General features: G+C 43.2%; 1 protein-coding gene across 1 annotated transcript in view; it reads right to left on the bottom strand.

Moving 5' to 3' along the window:
* Positions 1 to 5,191: 5,191 nt before the first annotated feature.
* The window catches only part of nxph1 (neurexophilin 1), a 55,321-nt gene continuing 40,862 nt past the window's right edge, over positions 5,192 to 19,650 (bottom strand). The window contains exon 2 of the mRNA XM_056412607.1: positions 5,192 to 7,129. Within this exon, the coding sequence (XP_056268582.1) occupies positions 6,374 to 7,129 (756 nt within the window). The 3' untranslated portion in view covers positions 5,192 to 6,373. The remainder of the gene's footprint in view (positions 7,130 to 19,650) is intronic.

Raw genomic sequence — 19,650 nt, 5'->3', positions numbered from 1 at the left:
TTGAGTGCTTAGTTGTTCCGGTATTTTCCTCAGCTCGTCCTTTTCCAGTCTGATTTCCTCCTGTTGTGCCTCTAGTTTGTCTATTTTTCAGAGCATCATCTCGCTCCAATGAAGCTGCTTCATCTGCCTTTGCCTTTATGCATGAAGATGAAATACTGGAACATTATGATTTACCTTGACTCGTCCTGCTTGACCCTTTGCTTGACACATCAGACACTGTCTCCAGGCCTAATGTCATCTTGGCACTTAGATGTTACATTTTTATCATTCATCATCATCATCATTATCTTTTTTTTATTTTTATCATCATCAAAGTAATACTCTTTTTATTCAGACAAATCTTGGTAGACAAATCACGATTATTTGCTATATCCACTGTTTCTGTTATTATTGGTAGTTGTAACTTTTTCATCATCCCGACTACTCTCATTATATTAATTTCTGTGATATGTATTGAATGTGTTGTAACTCTGTTGTTTTGTTTATTCTGCACACATGACATCTATTCTACTGTCCATCCTGACAGAGTGATCTTCCTCTGTTGCTCTCACGAAGGTTTGTTCCTTTTCGTCTCACCTTCAAAAGGTTTTTCTGGATCCGATGTGAGGCCCTGAGATGTCGTAATGTGTACTGATTGTGATTGATTCTGAAACATGGCTCAACAGCGAAGTTCCCGATAGCACCATTGAGCTAACGGGACTCCGTGTGCTCAGGGCAGATAGGCAGCAGACGACTCCGGTAAGAGGCGGGGCCTCTCTTAGAAACAAAGCTTGGTGCACGGACACTGTTCTATTCGAAAGCCACTGCTCTATCTGCCCAGAGAGTTTACTTCAGCTATTGTGACTGCAGCATATACTGTATATCCCCCTGGATGCTAATGCTAAGCTTCCTATGAAAGAACTGCATGCTGCCGTTAGCAAACAACAGACTAAACACCGAGACGCAGCCTTTGTTGTTGCGGGTGACTTCAACCATTCTAACCTGAAGTCTGTTCTCCCTGAATTACACCAACATGTCTTCTGCCCCACCAGAGGAGACAAGACCCTGGAACATGTTCACACGAACATGGTTGAGGCATTCAAAACCATCCCCAGCCCCACCTGGTACAGTTGGATCATGTTGCACTGTTTTCACTCAAACAAATACTCGGTATATATGGTACTAGGAGCTCCTTAAGATATGATGGAGCATCACCAATCAAGGCTTTGTATGTGAGGATAAGAATTTTAAAAGTGATTATTGATGTTACGGGGAGCCAGTGCAGAGCAGCTAATACAGGAGTGATGTGATCTCTTTTCTTAGTTTTAGTGAGAACACGAGCTGCAGCATTCTGGATCAACTGGAGGGACCTAAGAGACTTATTAGAGCAGCCTGATAATAAGGTGTTGATTTAAGAGACTTATTAGAGCATCCTAATAATAAGGAGTTGATAGAGCAGCCTGATAATAAGGAGTTGCAGTAATCCAGTCTAGAAGTAACGAACTCGTGAATCAGTTCTTTTGCGTCTTTTTGAGACAAGATGTGGCTGATTTTTTAAATGTTACGTAGATGAAGAAATGCAGTCCTTTACTTTACATGGGAGTTAAAGGACAAGTCCCGATCAAAGATAACAGAGATTCTTTACAGTGGATATTAGAAACCACATCACCAGATAATTGATCCCTGAGGGGTGTTCAGGGCCGATTAAAATTACTTCAGTTTTGTCTGAGTTGACAGCCCCTACCCTCGCCACCCCCCACCATCCCCTCTCCATCATTGCCAACCTCTCCCCACACCCTCCCCCAATCACACTTGCACCTTAACGTCTCCATACGCTTGCACCTTGACTTTAATGTTTACATATTAACTGTTTATACATACTGTTTATATATATATTTCTACATATTCACTGTATCTGCATTGCAGCTTCTTCCCCAGCTCTGGTCAGATGCAAACCAACATTTTGTCTTCTCAGTTCTCGTACTCAGTGCAATGACAAAGTTGAATCTGAATCTCAAATCAGCTGAAATGTGCCGACTCTGCAATACAATCTCAACCAGCCTCAGCAGCCGGGCGTCTTCTCCTCACGGCCTGTTCCCCCGAAACCCAAACGATCTCAAACAGGAAAGGAAGTTCGCCGAACTTGACCGCGGCCTCTCAAAATAATATCACAATATTAAAGCAACTTCAGAGATGCAGCCCCTGTGATGTCCTGTAAAGTAGTTTGAACAACTTGAGCCGACAGCAGTGCAGACCGTCGGCCGTCATCATCATTCTCAGAGGAGACCGATTGGGCGATGGCAGATATTCAGAGAGAAGACCGACTGGCTTTCTGGTGCTGATGCCCGGTGAATACGACCGTGTGAGCGGTACAAATCGGTGACCTCCCCGTCACCCATGCCTCATCCTTTCTGTTCCATCTGCCTTATATAGACTATACCTGCCACACTAATCCACATTGCCACCTTTGGTCCACTTGAGGTAAGCTCCCAGTATAAACAGACATAAATACAGACATAACTAACAGAGCTGTGAGGTTGATCACATTTAGAGTTGACAGGCATTGTTCTGTTATATGTTTGCTCCTACACTGAAGCTATTTATCCATATACTATGAAACCCCTACTGGCTTGTTAAAATTGAACATTGAGGGCAAACTTTTGTAAGAGGCTTCTTAATGAGGACAGCTATAAATGCACCCTGCGGACCGCCAACGAACACACAAACCTGGCATCCACTTTAATTACTGATAAGTTGTGAGCCAGCTAAAGGCAGCGGATTTCCCTCCCCCAGAGCCCCTAATCTGTTTAAAGCCGACTGCTGATCCTAACTGCAGAGTCGGAGGATTCGATGGCAGGTGCCACTGTGGAGTCCCAGAACAGACGCTTATCAGTCTTGCATCCAAATCTCCACATCTCCCAGGGACTGAAATATAAGTTCACCTCTATGCGTCCAACTTTCTGGCACACTCGATTCTTAGGAAATCTGCTCAATCAGACGGCAAGAAATAATCAGAGTCGGGCACTGGGCTTACGTGTTCTGGGTCCGCAGACTGTTTACATACACTCTGTTTGCACACTATACAGAAATATGGAGGCTACCTCATTTGTTTTATAACTAGTACTCATACTCATTCATACATTTCCTCAAGAAAAAACTATATTTTATTGTGGTATAGTTGCGCAATTCGAACACATTTGAAACTCCATGTCCCACCATTAAATCATGAAGAAGTACAACAATAATCTAAATAGTGTGTATAAAATGTACAGCAGACTATTATATTTTAATAAATAGGAAGCCCTAAACCTTACCCGGAGAGGTCGGAAGGAGTATACACTTCTACAACGTTACACGTATACCGACAAATCTGTAAATCTAACATTAGCAGTGTGCGTTAGCTCATCATGAACTAGCATTAGCAAGTGGGAATAGCTACGCTAGATATTGAAGGTATACTGAATATTTTAATGATTATAACAGTTATTACAAACCTACTTGGCTTTACGGGAACGGTGTCTCGTTCGCCAGGTGATGTGGTAGTTACCCTCTACTCTTCTTCTTTTCTACCTCTTTTCAATGAGTCAGTTGACATGGCGTATTGTAAACCTGAGATAATTAGATATTACTTTAGTGCGTGCTGTTAGTGACAGTGTGGACTCCCTGGTAACTGTCACCGTGATGGAGAAGCATCTGGGGGAGGGGCTTAGCGCTGGGTCCAAAGTGTGTGATTATGCTCAGTACATTGGATCCAAAATGGCCGCCCTCATCTCCTTCTTGTCTTTTTCCAATCATCTTCAACACTTCTGTGCGGTGGATGTTTCCAGCATTTGTTTGCTGCTCTTGGTTTTGTTTAGTTTGATAACTGGTTAAAAAACCGGTGTAAATATTGGAACTGGCCTTATTTTACAGTTCTAATTGAGGAACATTTGAGAATAAACTGTGTAGAGAGCTTTAACAGACAAATGTGGTTTATTACAACTTAGGTTTTAGTAGTGAAATGTACAACAAAAACAAAAACCCAAGATCTGATAAGATCTTATTTCTTAACAGTGTAACTTGCATTGTCCAAAGTATTCTGTATTTTTGGAAAAGGGAGTCAGTGGAAGGGTGTTACGTTGGTTCTGCACCCAAACCACGAGACACCACCAGATCCTGCCTACCGATTCTTATTGTTCTGTGTTTAGTATTATAATCTATTTTTACCTTATCGATTCATATTATTCATGTGTAACTGTGTGAATCATTTTGTCCCATTTTGTTTCAAAAAGTACATTATTATAAATGTTGTTTTTCTTACTTACGACAGGCACAAGCTTTCCCTCGTACCCCAACACAGAGTGGCCTTACTTTACCGGCACTTTGATTTATTTTCCATAACCATGTTCTATTTCTTATCATTAGCATAGCTTATATGGTTTGCACAAACATTATTATTTTTTTAGGAGGAAAGAGTGTTAATTGTTGCCATGAGTATGTGGTATTGAGAATGTCATAAGGTGATTGAATGAGCGTGATCAGTGGTTATCAATAGCATTCTGATGCTTCAGAGAGGCCTAAATAAACCCACCAGTCTGAATGGGGGAAATAAAACTTAAAGTTATTCATACGGTTTTGCGTGAAAACAAGAAAGTTTGTTACCTAGCTTTCTTAATTTAGTTATACCAACATGATGGTTTTGTACAGCAACCACGTGGTTAAAAGTCTTGTGTTGTTTGAATCATTCAACCACCCTGACCTCCTGCCCATCACTGACCGCTCACATCGAAATGGACTTTACGCCCTGTGCTAAGGTATTAAGGTATTTTAAACATCCACAGCTGTTATGTAATTCAATGCATTGGTCAACTACACACTGGAGCCTGATGTTAGCCGCTTCAAACTGCTGACAGGTGTGCTGACATGTCACCAGACTTCAACAAGGCATTACTTTTTTTTAATACTGCACCATCTTTTACTGTGACTTATACTTAGCTTTTTCAACTTTTAAAATGTTATTGTCAATTTGTTTTAATTGACAATTCTTAATTATTTAAATTCTAGTGCAATATTAATAAACCTTACTTACTTATTTACTTATTACAGCAACAATTACAGAAAGAACTCACACATACCAACATTCAATCGATAAAATGTACTGTGTTCTTTAATTTATATGTACATCTCTACCCCCCCCCCCCCCCACACACACACACACACACACCCAATAAAGAACATTTCAATGAATACTTTTTAATATATTTAGTCAGTTTTACAGCTTCTGTACAGGAGTGCTGATTTCAAGAAAATCACAACTAGGGCAGCAACATCATTTTCTTTGTTAGAGGAACCAAGAACGAGCATAAATGGAGTGAACTAGCGGAATTAGCGGGTAAGAGGTAAACACACAGCTCATTAGGGGTATGTACAGAAGCGGCGCAATTGGGATATTCTATGTACAATACAAACCATTCATACAAATTAGGCTCTAAGATATAGAATTCAATACATTACATTTGATATATTAAGTCACAATGAGCAAGCCCCATACCCCAAGAACGACCCGCCGATCAATCGATCAGATAACCAGACAATCAGCTGAGAATGAACCAATCACCCAAGAAAGTCGACATCTAGCTGTACTAGCAAGAACACTGGCAACAGCTGAGACTGACAGGGTCACGGGGTCACGGGGTATCAGCGCATTATGTTCTCTCCCACCCCTGAGGGGGAAGCCTGCTCAGATCTAGCTCACCCCTACATAGGTAAGACCACCGTACATCGCTAAAAGCATCAAACGCACATTCAAATTGACTGTTCTCCTCAGCTGCCTCGCAGGTTTATCGAAAAGGAGGTTTTTTTTCTTTCTTTTTTGTTTTTTTTAGATGAGGAATTCATTTTGTTTTCCATTTATGCATTATGGATAAACTGCAGAGCGTAAATAGCACAGCAGGGGCGAACAGTCCATATGTTGTTGTCCAGAGTTATATGCGAAAAAGAGGAAACAAAGTGGTCGACATCTAGTTCGAAACGTGTGAAGAGAAAGCAAACAACAAAGGGCAGAGTTTTAAAAGTGACCCCAAGAGGACCCAGAAAGCCCTGCTATGTACACAACAGTGACAAAACATAACTCAGGATCAAAATTCTAACTGCTAATTATCTAGTAATCACAGAGTTTCTCAGGTCATTGCAAGCACTTCACAGTCTTATATACCATACCACCTTTTACATTTTAAATCTCTCTGCAAAATTCAGAACATTAAATTGGGGAATTCAGTTGGAATGGCTGAGTGTGTGGTATGGAAATGGTTCGGGACGATACGGCTAACATACATATTTCTCTGGGATGGGTAGAAGCCCCAGTCTGTGCTCCACTCGTCCACTTTTCTGTATATGAGATCGTAGAATGGGAACATCAGCCAGAAGGGAAGTAGGGAGTGTCACTGTGGTAGTTATAGTCTGGGCAAACTTTTTGCACCAGTTTGTAGTCGGTGCTGTAGAAGGAAATGAAGATGCAGATGACTTTGAAGGGTTTGGAGCAGAGCCAGGAGACGTGGCTCTGGGTCTGCTCCTGGTAGCAGGTCTTGGAAGGGTCGAAGTTGCAGAGTGTGTTCTTGGCGCCCTTCTCCACCTTCTCGTACTCGATGCGGCAATTGAAGGACTTTGAGTCCTTCGCGTCGATGACGGACTGCTGCGCCGCCACGTCGAACTCCACTATCCTGGTTGGGGGGACCAAGCTGACGGACACGTTGCCCTGGCCTGTGGAGTTGTGGCGGAAGTAGACACTGAAGGTGCCGTTGCCGTGATCCACGATCTTACCGGTGATCAGCAGGTTGAGTTTGACCGTCTTGATGTTGGAGTGGAAGTCGCCCCAGCCGAACATCTTCTTGAACTTCCCCGTCTTGACCATTGGCCGCCGTTTGGCACGCGGCCGCGAGTCCTGCAAGTCTGTGGTGTTCCTCAGCCAGTCCCAAAGGTCCTGCTCAGAGTAGGGCTCTGGAGTATCGTAGCGGAGGTCCAAGGCTGTGCTGTTCTCTTTGCCGTGAAGAGTCTGTGACAGCAGCCTACTGATGGACATGTCCTTACTGCTCCCTGTCCATATATGCTTTAGTGTGGATTTGGGGCTTTCTGACTTCACAATATCCGACTTTGAGGCGTGGGCACTTGTAACCTGGGAAAGAGAGAAAAAACATCTGGTTGGCCACACATCTCTTTGACAGTAATTTTCTGGAATTGTAATTTGGCACTTAAGTGTAACCTATGAACAATTTGAAATCAGTCTTCCGAAAAACATACAATTCAAGAATAATGGAGAATATAACTTTTCAAAATATGATGAATACATGTTTTCTTATTCTTACATGTAGCTCTAGTATGAAATGATCAATGAAATAGTTATAGAATATGCATATGGCATATTACTATGTTATTACTTTTTACAACTGTGCATTCGTTTAACATCAATTACGCATTATGTCATGTGCATTCATGCTTGTTTTAGTTCAGTACGACATACAACCAAGACTCCAATATTTCTCCGTAGTGCCACCGGTGAACAAACACTCAGCAGAGAAACCTTTTAATTCTCCTCATATCTCCTCCGACCATCAACCTGAGCAAAAGTTTAACCAGAAAATATCTGAAAAAACTTTTAAAGAAGACTTTTGGAATTTGTCAAACAAACCAATTACAACTTTAAATCCCCAAATTTCCCAACACCTCATTACCAACCCGTTGCCATTCCCAACTAGGACTGCCCCTTGGGATTAGGCAATGTATTATGTGACGTAACTCAAGAACTTTACGTCAAGTACCTAAAATAAATTCCATTGAAGTTTGTTTTCTACACGGGACACGAACAGCCAGTGAAACTCCTGGGTTTGTTTGACCCATCCATCCACCTCGTTACTCCACCCAATACGGACTTAGTCACTCTTTATACTTCTTAGCTAACGCTTAGAGCAGCGTTCTATGAGACGGCATAGATCCTATCTGCCTGATGGATCATCGAGGTCTGGGTCGTGGAATTCCTACTACCAACTACGCCACTGCCCTGTTGAGACTCCGCCCACTGTTGAGACTCCGCCCACTCCTCCTCTTTACCTCCATCTGCCTGATGGATCGTGGAGGTCTCCATCGTGGAATATGCCTACTACGAACTATTCATACACACTGTCATATTCATTGAATGTATTTAAACTCTAAATCTGTCCTTCTGGTCACATTACATCTATTGTTCTGTCCATCCTGGAGAGGGATCCTCCTCTGTTGCTCTCCTGAAGGTTTCTTCCCTTTTTTCCCCCTGAAGGGTTATTTGGGAGTTTTTCCTGATCCGATGTGAGGTTTTGGGACAGGGATGTCTATGTGTACAGATTGTAAAGCACTCCGAGACAAATTCGTAATTTGTGGAATTGGGCTCTACAAATAAACTGAATTGAATTGAATTGAATGTGTTACAGTTAAAAGCTCTGTCGATGCCATGTGCGTTGGTATCAGATGACAAGAACCATTACAAAACGTCTGTATTGGAATACCGGGAATGAGACCGGACTGCTTACACACACCTAATATCAAGGATCAAGTCCACCCTGGTCATAGGTGAAGGCCTTGAAACAAAGGCTTACATGATGGTGTTATGTTCGGTTCACAGACCCAGTGCCACAAGCTTCACCCTTCAGAATGTCTTGTAATGATGAATAAATCTGTGTGATTCCAAGCCGCCAGATGGAATGGAGGTCTCACTTTCAGAGTCGGCCCTGCCAATACAGAAACGTACTTCTGTATCAGGTGAAAGGATGTGTCGTGAGATATTGCTCATCATTATCATCTATATCACTTCAGGACATATTGACTTTTACATCCAAGCTTGTCGTCTTCCACTAAATTGACCAATAAAATGTATTCCATGGGGAGATTTTTAAACGGTGACAGAAGACAGCTCCAAATTGAAGAAAGGGGAGCGAAAGAGAGGATATAGCGATCAAAGTAAAAGATATTTTTCCGATCTTCTCCGTCGGACGAATAGAGGGAGAATCTATTGGCTCACACAGATACATGCAGTGGTTGTTCAGAGATTAAAGAGTGGACTATTAACTAAAGAATGCTCTCTGAATGGAAGATTAATGAAACCGGGGATGTTCACTATTTAGTGCCGATGAGTGGAATTAGGCTCATACAGACCCCTGGGGACGTACATTGATCGCCTGATTTCTACTGTAAGACGTGACAGCAGATCCATCTTGCTGAGGTTTTTGCATTATGTGGCTCGACCCCAGGATCGATACTTGGAAAATAAGGTTTTGCAACCAATCAGTTTGCAATGAATTGCCTCTCTGAACAGCATGGGGTCAGACAGAAAGCTTTACACATGAGGTGAATATACCTGTCGTACAAAGTGTGTCAGAGACAGGCTAAGATCATTTAAATCAAGATATGATCCTGAGAGGACTATGAGTTTTAGATTAAAGCTGATTAATAGTTTTCTTTTGAACAATGATTATGTAATTTCCAGACAAGAATTGTGTTCATTTTGTTCGTTTTGTTGTTGTTGTCGTCGGTCAGTTGAACAAGCTGAAATATGGTTGTCGTTGAATGTCTGAGCCAAGAGGACAGCATTTCTTTTTACAGAAATTCATGATTACTTGACTTTTATTTCCTGATACCATAAGATTTATGGGTTGCATGAAAGTTGGTTCAGGCATTTATGTTCCCATCAGGTCAAATCCTCCTGACTTTGGTGATTCCTCTGACTTTTCCTCTAAGTCAACCATGAAATTGATACTTATGATTTCTTTGGAGAAAATGTGCCGACTATTGGGTGGATTGAAGTGAGATTTTGAACAGAACTCAAGGTTATGATAGAAACTGCATTCTGCCCTGCCGCTCGTTCACGTCGTGGTGAAATGTGCTTACCTGGCATAACAACGACGAATTGCATCCTAGTAACACAGTAATCGTCGTCAATGGGATTAATAACTGTCTTATAATAACTCTTATATCTGTAACCCCTTGCACTACTCGTTTCTGTGGAAAGTAGTTTACAGTAATTTTCCCAAAATTTATGCTAAAACACTAAACTAAGATGGTAAACAAAATAAACATTATTCCAGCTAAACAACCACATGCTAGAATGATCAGAACATGTACGTTAGTATGCTTATCTTAGCATTCAGCCAAAGCACCATTGTGCAGTTCATATATGCACACATATATAATATATATATATACTGTATATATATATATATATACATACTATAGATACACATATATATAATATACATATATGTATATATATAATATATAAACACACATATATATATATATATTATATATACACACATATATAATATATATATATATATTATATATATATTATATATATATTATATATATATATATGTAAAGTACAGGTGAACTGGATTTCACCTTTGATAGAAGAGGGAAACAACTGGAGCCTCAGAATGCTTCCACTTACTTTATGTTTACTAAAACTAATAATCATGACTTGATGATAGTTCTCCCGAAGTTCTACCAACACATAAAAAGCAACACGAGGGGGGAGCGGATTCTCGACCACTGCTACACTCCCTTCCGGGATGGATACAAAGCCCTCCTCCGCCCACCGTTCGGCAAATCGGACCACCGCTCCATCCAACTACTCCCCGCCTACAGGCAGAGGCTTAAGCAGCAACCAATCGCTGTGAAGGAAGTGCAACGCTGGTCGGACCAATCGGAGTCTATGCTACAGGACTGTTTTGAACGTGCGGACTGGGATATGTTCAGGGTCGCGTCGGACAACAACGTCAGTGAGTACGCGACCTCAGTCACCGGGTTCATGAAGAAAAGCATACATGAGGTTCTTCCTACCAAGTCGGTACGGGTTTATCCCAACCAGAAACCGTGGTAATATCGCGATGTTCCCGCTGCACTCCGCGCGTAACACCGCCTTTGACTCGGGAATATGGCGGAATACAAAGAGCCCGCCACGACCTCCGTAAGACCATCGGCTCTGCCAAGCGGGAGTTCAGGAACAAGGTGGAGGAGAAGCTCAAGAGCCATGACGTGAGAGGTGTGTGGAAGGGCTACAGACAATCACGGACTTCAGAGGAGAACCAGCGGTGAAGAGAACTCCTCTACCTCCCTCCCAGGCGAGCTAAATACATTCTTTGCTCGGTTCGGCGTGAGCGGCAGCCCGCGAAGGCAGCGCCGCCGAGGAGACCAGCCTGCTGATCATCTCAGAGGCTGGCGTGCGCAGAGCCTTCAAGCGGGTGGACATCCGGGCGGCAGGTCCCGACCACATCCGGGCGCGCCCTCAGAGCATGTGCAGACCAGTTGGCAGGAGTCTTCGCAGACATCTTCAACCTCTCCCTGTCCCAGGCTGTTGTTCCTGAGAGCTTCAAGATGTCCACCATTGTGCCTGTCCCCAAACACCCCAAGGTAACCTGCCTGAATGACTGGAGACCCGTAGCCCTCACCTCGATTGTCAGTAAATGCTTGAGAGGTTGGTCAAGGACTTCATTTGTTCCATGTTGCCTGCCACGCTGGACCCATGGCAATTTGCATATCGTCAAAACAGATCCACCGACGACGCATTGCCATGGCACTTCACACCGCCCTTTCCCACCTGGAGGAGGAACTGTTGTGTGCGAATGCTGGTTGTGGACTACAGCTCAGCGTTCAACACTATTGTTCCCGCCAAGCTCGACACCAAGCTCAGAGGTCTAGGCCTGCACTCTACCATGTGCAGCTGGATACTGGACTTCCTGTCGGCGCCGCCAGGTGGTGAGGATGGGCAGTACCACCTCAGAGCCGCTGACCCTCAACACGGGAGCCCCTCAGGGATGCGTGTTGAGCCCTCTCCTCTACTCCTGTACACCCACGACTGCACGGCCATGCACAGCTCCAACGTCATCATCAAGTTTGCTGACGTCACAACAGTGTTGGGGCTGATCACCGCGACGACGAGACAGCCTACAGGGAGGAGGTTGGATCACTGGTACAGTGGTGCCAGGAGAACAGCCTCGTCCTCAGCGTCAAGAAGACCAAGGAGCTGATCGTGGACTACAGGAAGCGGAGAGGAGAGCACACCCCCATCTCCATAGACGGAGTTGCAGTAGAGAGGTCAGCAGCTTCAAGTTCCTCGGCGTGCACATCTCCGAGGACCTCACATGGACCACGCACACCACTCACGTGGTGAAAAGGGCCCAACAACGCCTGTATTTCCTTAGGCGACTGAGGAAATTCAACATGGCCCCCCGCATCCTCAGAACATTCTACACCAGTACCATCGAGAGTGTTCTGACAGGTTGCATCACCGTCTGGTACGGGGACTGCACCGCCCTGGAGCGTAGGGCACTACAGAGGGTGGTGCGGTCGGCACAGTACATCGTTGGAGGTGAGCTTCCCTCCATCCTGGACATATACACCAAGCGGTGCGTGGCCAGGGCCAAACGGATGATGAAAGACAATAACCACACCGGCCACAAACTGTTCACCCTGCTACCGTCAGGCAGCCGATCCCGCAGTATCAAGTGCCGCACAAACAGACTGAGCGACAGCTTCTTCAGTCAGGCCATCAGGCTGCTGAACAAGGACTGAGACCCTCATTAACACTACACACCAGAACATATTCTGTGAATATCTATGGCCATGGTGTATATTTTATTACATTGTTTATATATATATTGTATGTATATACATATATATATATATATAGTCTCAAAAAAGTGTATATTTTATTACATTGTTTTATATATATATATTGTCATGATGTATATTCTATTACATTGTTTTATATATATATTGTTAATACTTTCTTCTTTTTGTGTGTGGATATTGTATAGTTTATTCTCATTCTTATTCTTTTTTTAGTCTGCTACTGCTGTCGGGTGTTTTGCACATAAGAATTTCACGAACCGATTATACTTGTATAAAAGGGGATGTGACAATAAAAACTTGAAACTTGAAACTTGAATGTATGTCTCACTTACATGCATTTTATTAAAAATATAAAATTTGCCCAAATTAGCACATTTATATTAGCAAACCATGCTTTGGATTTCAGTTACAAATCAATTCATAAAAAGTTCATCTGGACAACCATCACATTTAAGGAAATTACATCCAGACCTAATTGTGCACTAAGTAGACTTTTAAAGTCGGCCCTGTAAAGAATATATATTATAGTTTAGCATAGCTTAGTATTGTTTGCATATAGATTATGTGTAAGATGGAAAACACTGAATGGAAGTTAAAATCTCCAGCGGAGCACTCTGGTGCCTGTTAGCCCCCCTCCTCCGCATCCACACATTCCGGAGGTGATCACATACAAAGAGCTCTCTATACTCAGAGATAACGAAGGGTCCAGATGTGGCCATTATTCTCCTTTTAGACACTCGAGGCCACTCACTGACCTTTCTCCGACCCACACACACACACGTGAAGGGCTCCTTTTGACAAATGACCTCCAGCGCATCCCACCTCGGAAGAGATAAGATTATCTTAGGAAACTCCCCAGCTCAGACAAAGGAAGCTACATGTGAATTCCATCTTTCTTCCCACACTTCTTTTCACATCATATGCTCTCATTGGCGGGCCGAGAAGAACCAATGAAGGAGCGACAACGGCGGAAGTAAAAGATACAAGAGCCAATGAGAAAACCCCACCCCCTTATCTCCTGACGAATCAGAACTGTTCTTTTCGGCTATTTAAGATGGCCGCTCACTCTGAACCGTCGTCTTCTCTCCAGCGCTTGGGCCACTGGTCCCAGCTGAGGAGGGGGGTCCATGCATGATGTCTACTTGTATCCTGATTTCTGAATAAAACGCTTATAGATGTAACGTAAAAGTCTACCGCTCTTTCTTCCAGTGAGTGTCGTCCAGGTGGTGTGTCGCTGTCCAACTCCAACAAATGGTAGCAGAGGATGGTTGTGAAAACTGGTCCAGAGACCTGAGGAGGACGAGCACGAGAGACCCCCGGACGGACCACTGCTTTAGAGCGAGCCAAGATGAGAGCAGGACAGAGCAGAACAAGGACGGAAGAATTCCTTTTGAAGATAAGATATAGTGTTGGGTTTACTATTGATTTTTGAGAAACAATAGTGGTTATTATTACAGTAATGCCGTTCGGCGTACGAGTAATTGATTTCCCATCACTGTTTCAGTACTGAGTTTTTATTTGTTTATCTTTTTGGTTTTTTTTGATTGACAGTTTTAGAGAATAGTGTTGGGTTTACTGTTTTTTGGGAAAAGACAGTGGTTATTATTACAGTAATGCCGTTAGGCGTACGAGTAATTGATTTCTCATCACCGTTTCAAAAACTGAGGTTTGTTTTTTTGTCGGTTTTAAAGGATAGTTTTGGGTTTACTGTTTTTTGGAAAAAATAGTGGTTATTATTACAGTCGTCCGTTGGACGTACGAGTAATCGATTTCTCATGAGCTGTTAAGAAACTGACACCTATTTATGCGATGTGCAAATGTTTTGTTTTTCCCCATAAGCTGTTTTAGGGTTCGAGCACGAGAGAGGAGGGTGCTGGATGAATACCTGCCTGCTATCAGATCCTAGTAGGATTTGAATATTTCTATGCCCTAGGGCCATAGATAGGATCAATTACATTTATCATAACCAGTAAAGATAAATAAAGTTAGATTGGATTGGATAAGTAATTGAGACTCTGTTGGACGACGGATGGCCATTTGATAGATGATTCCTCCCACACGGGGTTGAGAAGCTGTTCCTCCGACTCAGTTAAAGATTGCGAATTCAAGCCTAGAAAGTATTAGATACTTATTAAATATAGAAATTAAAATACAATTTTTCATAGTCAAGTGTCACATTCTGTATGGATCCGGCCTAGTGGCTGTTGTGTTGTGTTTTCTCATTCCCTTCAACAGCTACACCTGACGCTCCAGCATCGACCCCCATCGTGTGCTGACTGCCTGCTGTGAGGACCTGCCATGAGGAGCTGCCCACAGGAGCATCGGACACCATCATCACCCGGCTCAGAGACTGAGGAGCCAATGAAGAGCACGATGCTGCCCATGGGAGTCATGTCGAATCCAGGGCCCATGCGACACCAGTGAAAGAACAACAACAAGCCTGACCAGGACGATCCAGACGAAATCAAGTTCAAGACCACCGGATAAAGAACCCATCGACAGCCGGAGGAGACGCTGACGCTGAGAGGAGCAGAGGAGCAGAGGAGCAGAGGAGCAGAGGAGCAGAGGACCAGAAGGACCAGAAGGACAAGAGGACTTCCAGGACCCAGATCAGGATGAAGCAGATGACGCAGCCCAGACCAGGATGAAGCAGATGACGCAGACCAGACAGGATGAAGCAGATGAGTTGCAGCGGGGACCGGATCGTCAACTGGTTATCAGGATGCCAACCTGCTACTCACCAGCCGCTAGGATGCAAGACCCCCCCCCCTGCCTGACCACTCTCAATTTCACCTCTTTCCTTCGACACCTGCACACTACAGATTTAACGCACACAGACCTACTGACTTCCCTAGGATGGAAGATCTAAGAGGGTGGATCGGAGTACCACATGACAGAAACCACGCCCCTATTCCCATCCCTAACAGAGAGAGACTCTCTCCCCGAGAAATAGGTATCTTACAGGTCTTGTGGGACCTTAATCTAGGCAACGAAAGATTATATTTCAGGAGACTCATTCACGTCAAATGACAGAGCTAAGACAGGACGAGGAGGCCAGGCCATGACAAGATCTGGCATAAAGAGGGAAATAAATATTCCCAGAGGAAGGGTTCACATCCAGCGGATGTGAAAAGAGGGATTTGTAAAGAATATATATTATAGTTTAGCATAGCTTAGTATTGTTTGCATATAGATTATGTGTAAGATGGAAAACACTGAATGGAAGTTAAAATCTCCAGCGGAGCACTCTGGTGCCTGTTAGCCCCCCTCCTCCGCATCCACACATTCCGGAGGTGATCACATACAAAGAGCTCTCTATACTCAGAGATAACGAAGGGTCCAGATGTGGCCATTATTCTCCTTTTAGACACTCGAGGCCACTCACTGACCTTTCTCCGACCCACACACACACACGTGAAGGGCTCCTTTTGACAAATGACCTCCAGCGCATCCCACCTCGGAAGAGATACGATTATCTTAGGAAACTCCCCAGCTCAGACAAAGGAAGCTACATGTGAATTCCATCTTTCTTCCCACACTTCTTTTCACATCATATGCTCTCATTGGCGGGCCGAGAAGAACCAATGAAGGAGCGACAACGGCGGAAGTAAAAGATACAAGAGCCAATGAGAAAACCCCACCCCCTTATCTCCTGACGAATCAGAACTGTTCTTTTCGGCTATTTAAGATGGCCGCTCACTCTGAACCGTCGTCTTCTCTCCAGCGCTGGGGCCACTGGTCCCAGCTGAGGAGGGGGGTCCATGCATGATGTCTACTTGTATCCTGATTTCTGAATAAAACGCTTATAGATGTAACGTAAAAGTCTACCGCTCTTTCTTCCAGTGAGTGTCGTCCAGGTGGTGTGTCGCTGTCCAACTCCAACAGCCCCATGGAGAATGTGTTCTACATTCGACTTGAAGAAAAAAGGGAAGAGACGGAGAGAAGTGAAGTTAACAGCCCACTCAGCGGAGCTGCAGAGGGTCTCAGGGGATCTATCTTCAGCCTCAAGGGTTAAACTCAGAGCACTTTTCTGCATGAGGCAGAACACTCAGCAATCATTTCCTATTCAAACAGGTGAGGTGGCCTTCTCGTACTGAAGAATACCTCAGGACGGTGGTGGTGCCGGGAGTGGGGGGGGTTGAGGATTACGTCGGAATGGATTTATGGTAATGTGCCTGCTTATGAAGAGGATCTGGTAAAGTCCCTTTTCTCACAGTGGATTCAATAGAATTAATTAAAAAACTGAACATAAAACGGAAGACAAGGCACTTGAGATGCAGTTGCTGTGAGGGAAATGGTCTCTTTTCCATCTTCTAGCTTAATGCTCGCTGATATACAGTCGTTGTAGAAAACAACATGAACCGGCAGTGTTAGGTGAGTTCAGATCCTGTACTCCAATCTTCTATTAAAAGTGGAGTAGAAGCTTAAAGGTGTGTAACACGAGATCGGGAGCCTTTGGATTGCCTCTCAACATGGTGACGCCTGAGGCTCCTAATTAACGGTTCCAATGGCACTAAGAGTACAAATTCCCAGCTAACGGTTCCAACAACGATAAGATACGAACTCCTAGCTAACGGTTCCAACAGCGATGAGATACGAACTCCTAGCTAACGTTTCTCACGGCGCTAAGAGTACAAATTCCTAGCTAACGGTTCCAACAACGATAAGATACGAACTCCTAGCTAACGGTTCCAACAACGCTAAGAGTACAAACTCCTAGCTAACGGTTCCAACAGCGCTAAGAGTACAAACTCCTAGCTAACGGTTCCAACAATGCTAAGAGAACAAACTCCTAGCTAACGGTTCCAACAGCGATAAGATACGAACTCCTAGCTAACGGTTCCAACAGCGCTAAGAGTACAAATTCCTAGCTAACGGTTCCAACAACGATAAGATACGAACTCCTAGCTAACGGTTCCAACAACGCTAAGAGTACAAACTCCTAGCTAACGGTTCCAACAGCGATAAGATACAAACTCCTAGCTAACGGTTCCAACAGCGCTAAGAGTACAAACTCCTAGCTAACGGTTCCAACAATGCTAAGAGAACAAACTCCTAGCTAACGGTTCCAACAGCGATAAGATACGAACTCCTAGCTAACGGTTCCAACAGCGCTAAGAGTACAAATTCCTAGCTAACGGTTCCAACAACGCTAAGAGTACAAACTCCTAGCTAACGGTTCCAACAATGCTAAGAGAACAAACTCCTAGCTAACGGTTCCAACAGCGATAAGATACGAACTCCTAGCTAATGGTTCCAACAGCGCTAAGAGAACAAACTCCAAGCTAACGGTTCCAACGGCGCTATTTGAGGCAAATTAGGAACTGTCTCCAGTGAGCGAGAGTGTGATTGAGCGAAATTAAAATACAAGAAATAACTATCTACATCTCTCTATTCGTTGCATTAATATATATTATTATTATATTTTATTCCATTGAAATGTATATTTGACACTGAACAAGTTAATCTTTATCTCAGTGATAGTGTCCAAATGAGCATAAAATATCACAATGACCCTGAAATTCTGTCTCTAGTGTTCATCAGATACTGAATGGAGCAAAACTACAGAGCAAAACATACTCTGATTAAACCAATCTATGAACTGTCGGAAACAATGAATATGAAACAATGGATATGCAGGGTCCCGAAAAAAAGTATTTCCCACTATATTAATGATCTGAATGTCGTATATTGCTCTTTTAGCGTAAAACATCCATCCACCTGTCCTGTAATATGTCCTTATCAGCAGTCTTTGATTAATTATTAATTTCACTTGAAATGTCGGTTCCTTTTGCACTAAGTTCTCATTAACATGGTACAGGATTATTCAAAGGTGAGCTCATTCATGTGGTTATTTCAAATGACCATTGATTTATTGATTTTCCAGTAAACCTGCAATGTACTGCAGCAGAACAGAGCCAGCCTCCATTGTGCTCCCAGCTGGCACAAACTCAGTGGCAAAACGCTGTTTTTACATCAAATCATCCAGAAAAAAAAAGAAAAAAGCAAAAGTTTCATCCGACCTCAGCTATATTATTTTGGAAATTAATATGAGTTTTCACATTAATATCCAAATGCACATTTGTTTTGGTCTCCCTCCATATATCCGTTAGTTTCTACAATCCACCAGCCAGTCGCCCCAAGTACCAAAATATCATTTCATTGGATTCTTTTTTCTAAACGGCCCCTAGAGTGATGTATGAGCCATCAATCATTTAAAATCTGTTTCCAGAAGAAAAAATACATGGAATTGATGCAAAACTACTCTGATAAGAAATGTTCGACATACAGTGTATTTAGCATATAATAAGATATTTATAAATCTGTATTAATATTTCAATAAGTGAGAACAATGGAATTGGGCTTTGAGTTTAGCAGTCTGGAGTCGTGTTGTTCATACGTGAGTTTCAAGTCATCATTTGTGTGGATAGTTCCATATTTTGTGTGGAGAAAACTGCAAAACTGATTACATTTTTCAGGAATGGTAGTGCAAATATATAAATATTGCTATTCTGTCAACAGTGTTACCTCATTTAGTGATAGGTAGTGACTAAACAGACATTTCATTAAATGCAATTCTTTAAAATGGTCCATTCCAGCAGATAAAGCATTCTTTCAATTTCTATTCTAGAATAGCTAATCTGTTTTTTGTGCATAATAGTCTGGGAAATTCCTACCACTCTATCCCTGAAGCTACTGATATTTATATATTACTGTTGAAAAAAAAGTTCACCATTGAAGGACTAGAGTGTATTTATCCCAACTATGTGCAGTAATAGCAGGAGGCCAAGTGTGTTCATCCGTACTCATTGTATGTCTTGTCCAGTGGGCTCTGTATATGTTTATCTGTGCACTTCTCAGGCATCATGCAGCATGTTTCCTGGCCAAGGGGCCAGGGGGTCTGCTGGATCCTGGAGCTGCCAGCTGCGTTCACCTGAGGGAGCGGTGCATCTGGGCACAGGCCTCGCAGATACCTGACTACGGGCCAGGCAGCCAGTTGGTCGCCCCCCCAGGCAAAGAAGAGCGCTTGGCGAG

The sequence above is a fragment of the Pseudoliparis swirei genome, chromosome 1 (assembly GCF_029220125.1).
Source record: "Pseudoliparis swirei isolate HS2019 ecotype Mariana Trench chromosome 1, NWPU_hadal_v1, whole genome shotgun sequence".
NCBI lineage: Eukaryota > Metazoa > Chordata > Actinopteri > Perciformes > Liparidae > Pseudoliparis > Pseudoliparis swirei.
The sequence above is the reverse complement of the archived record's forward strand: the minus strand, read 5'-3'. Positions and strand labels throughout refer to the sequence as shown.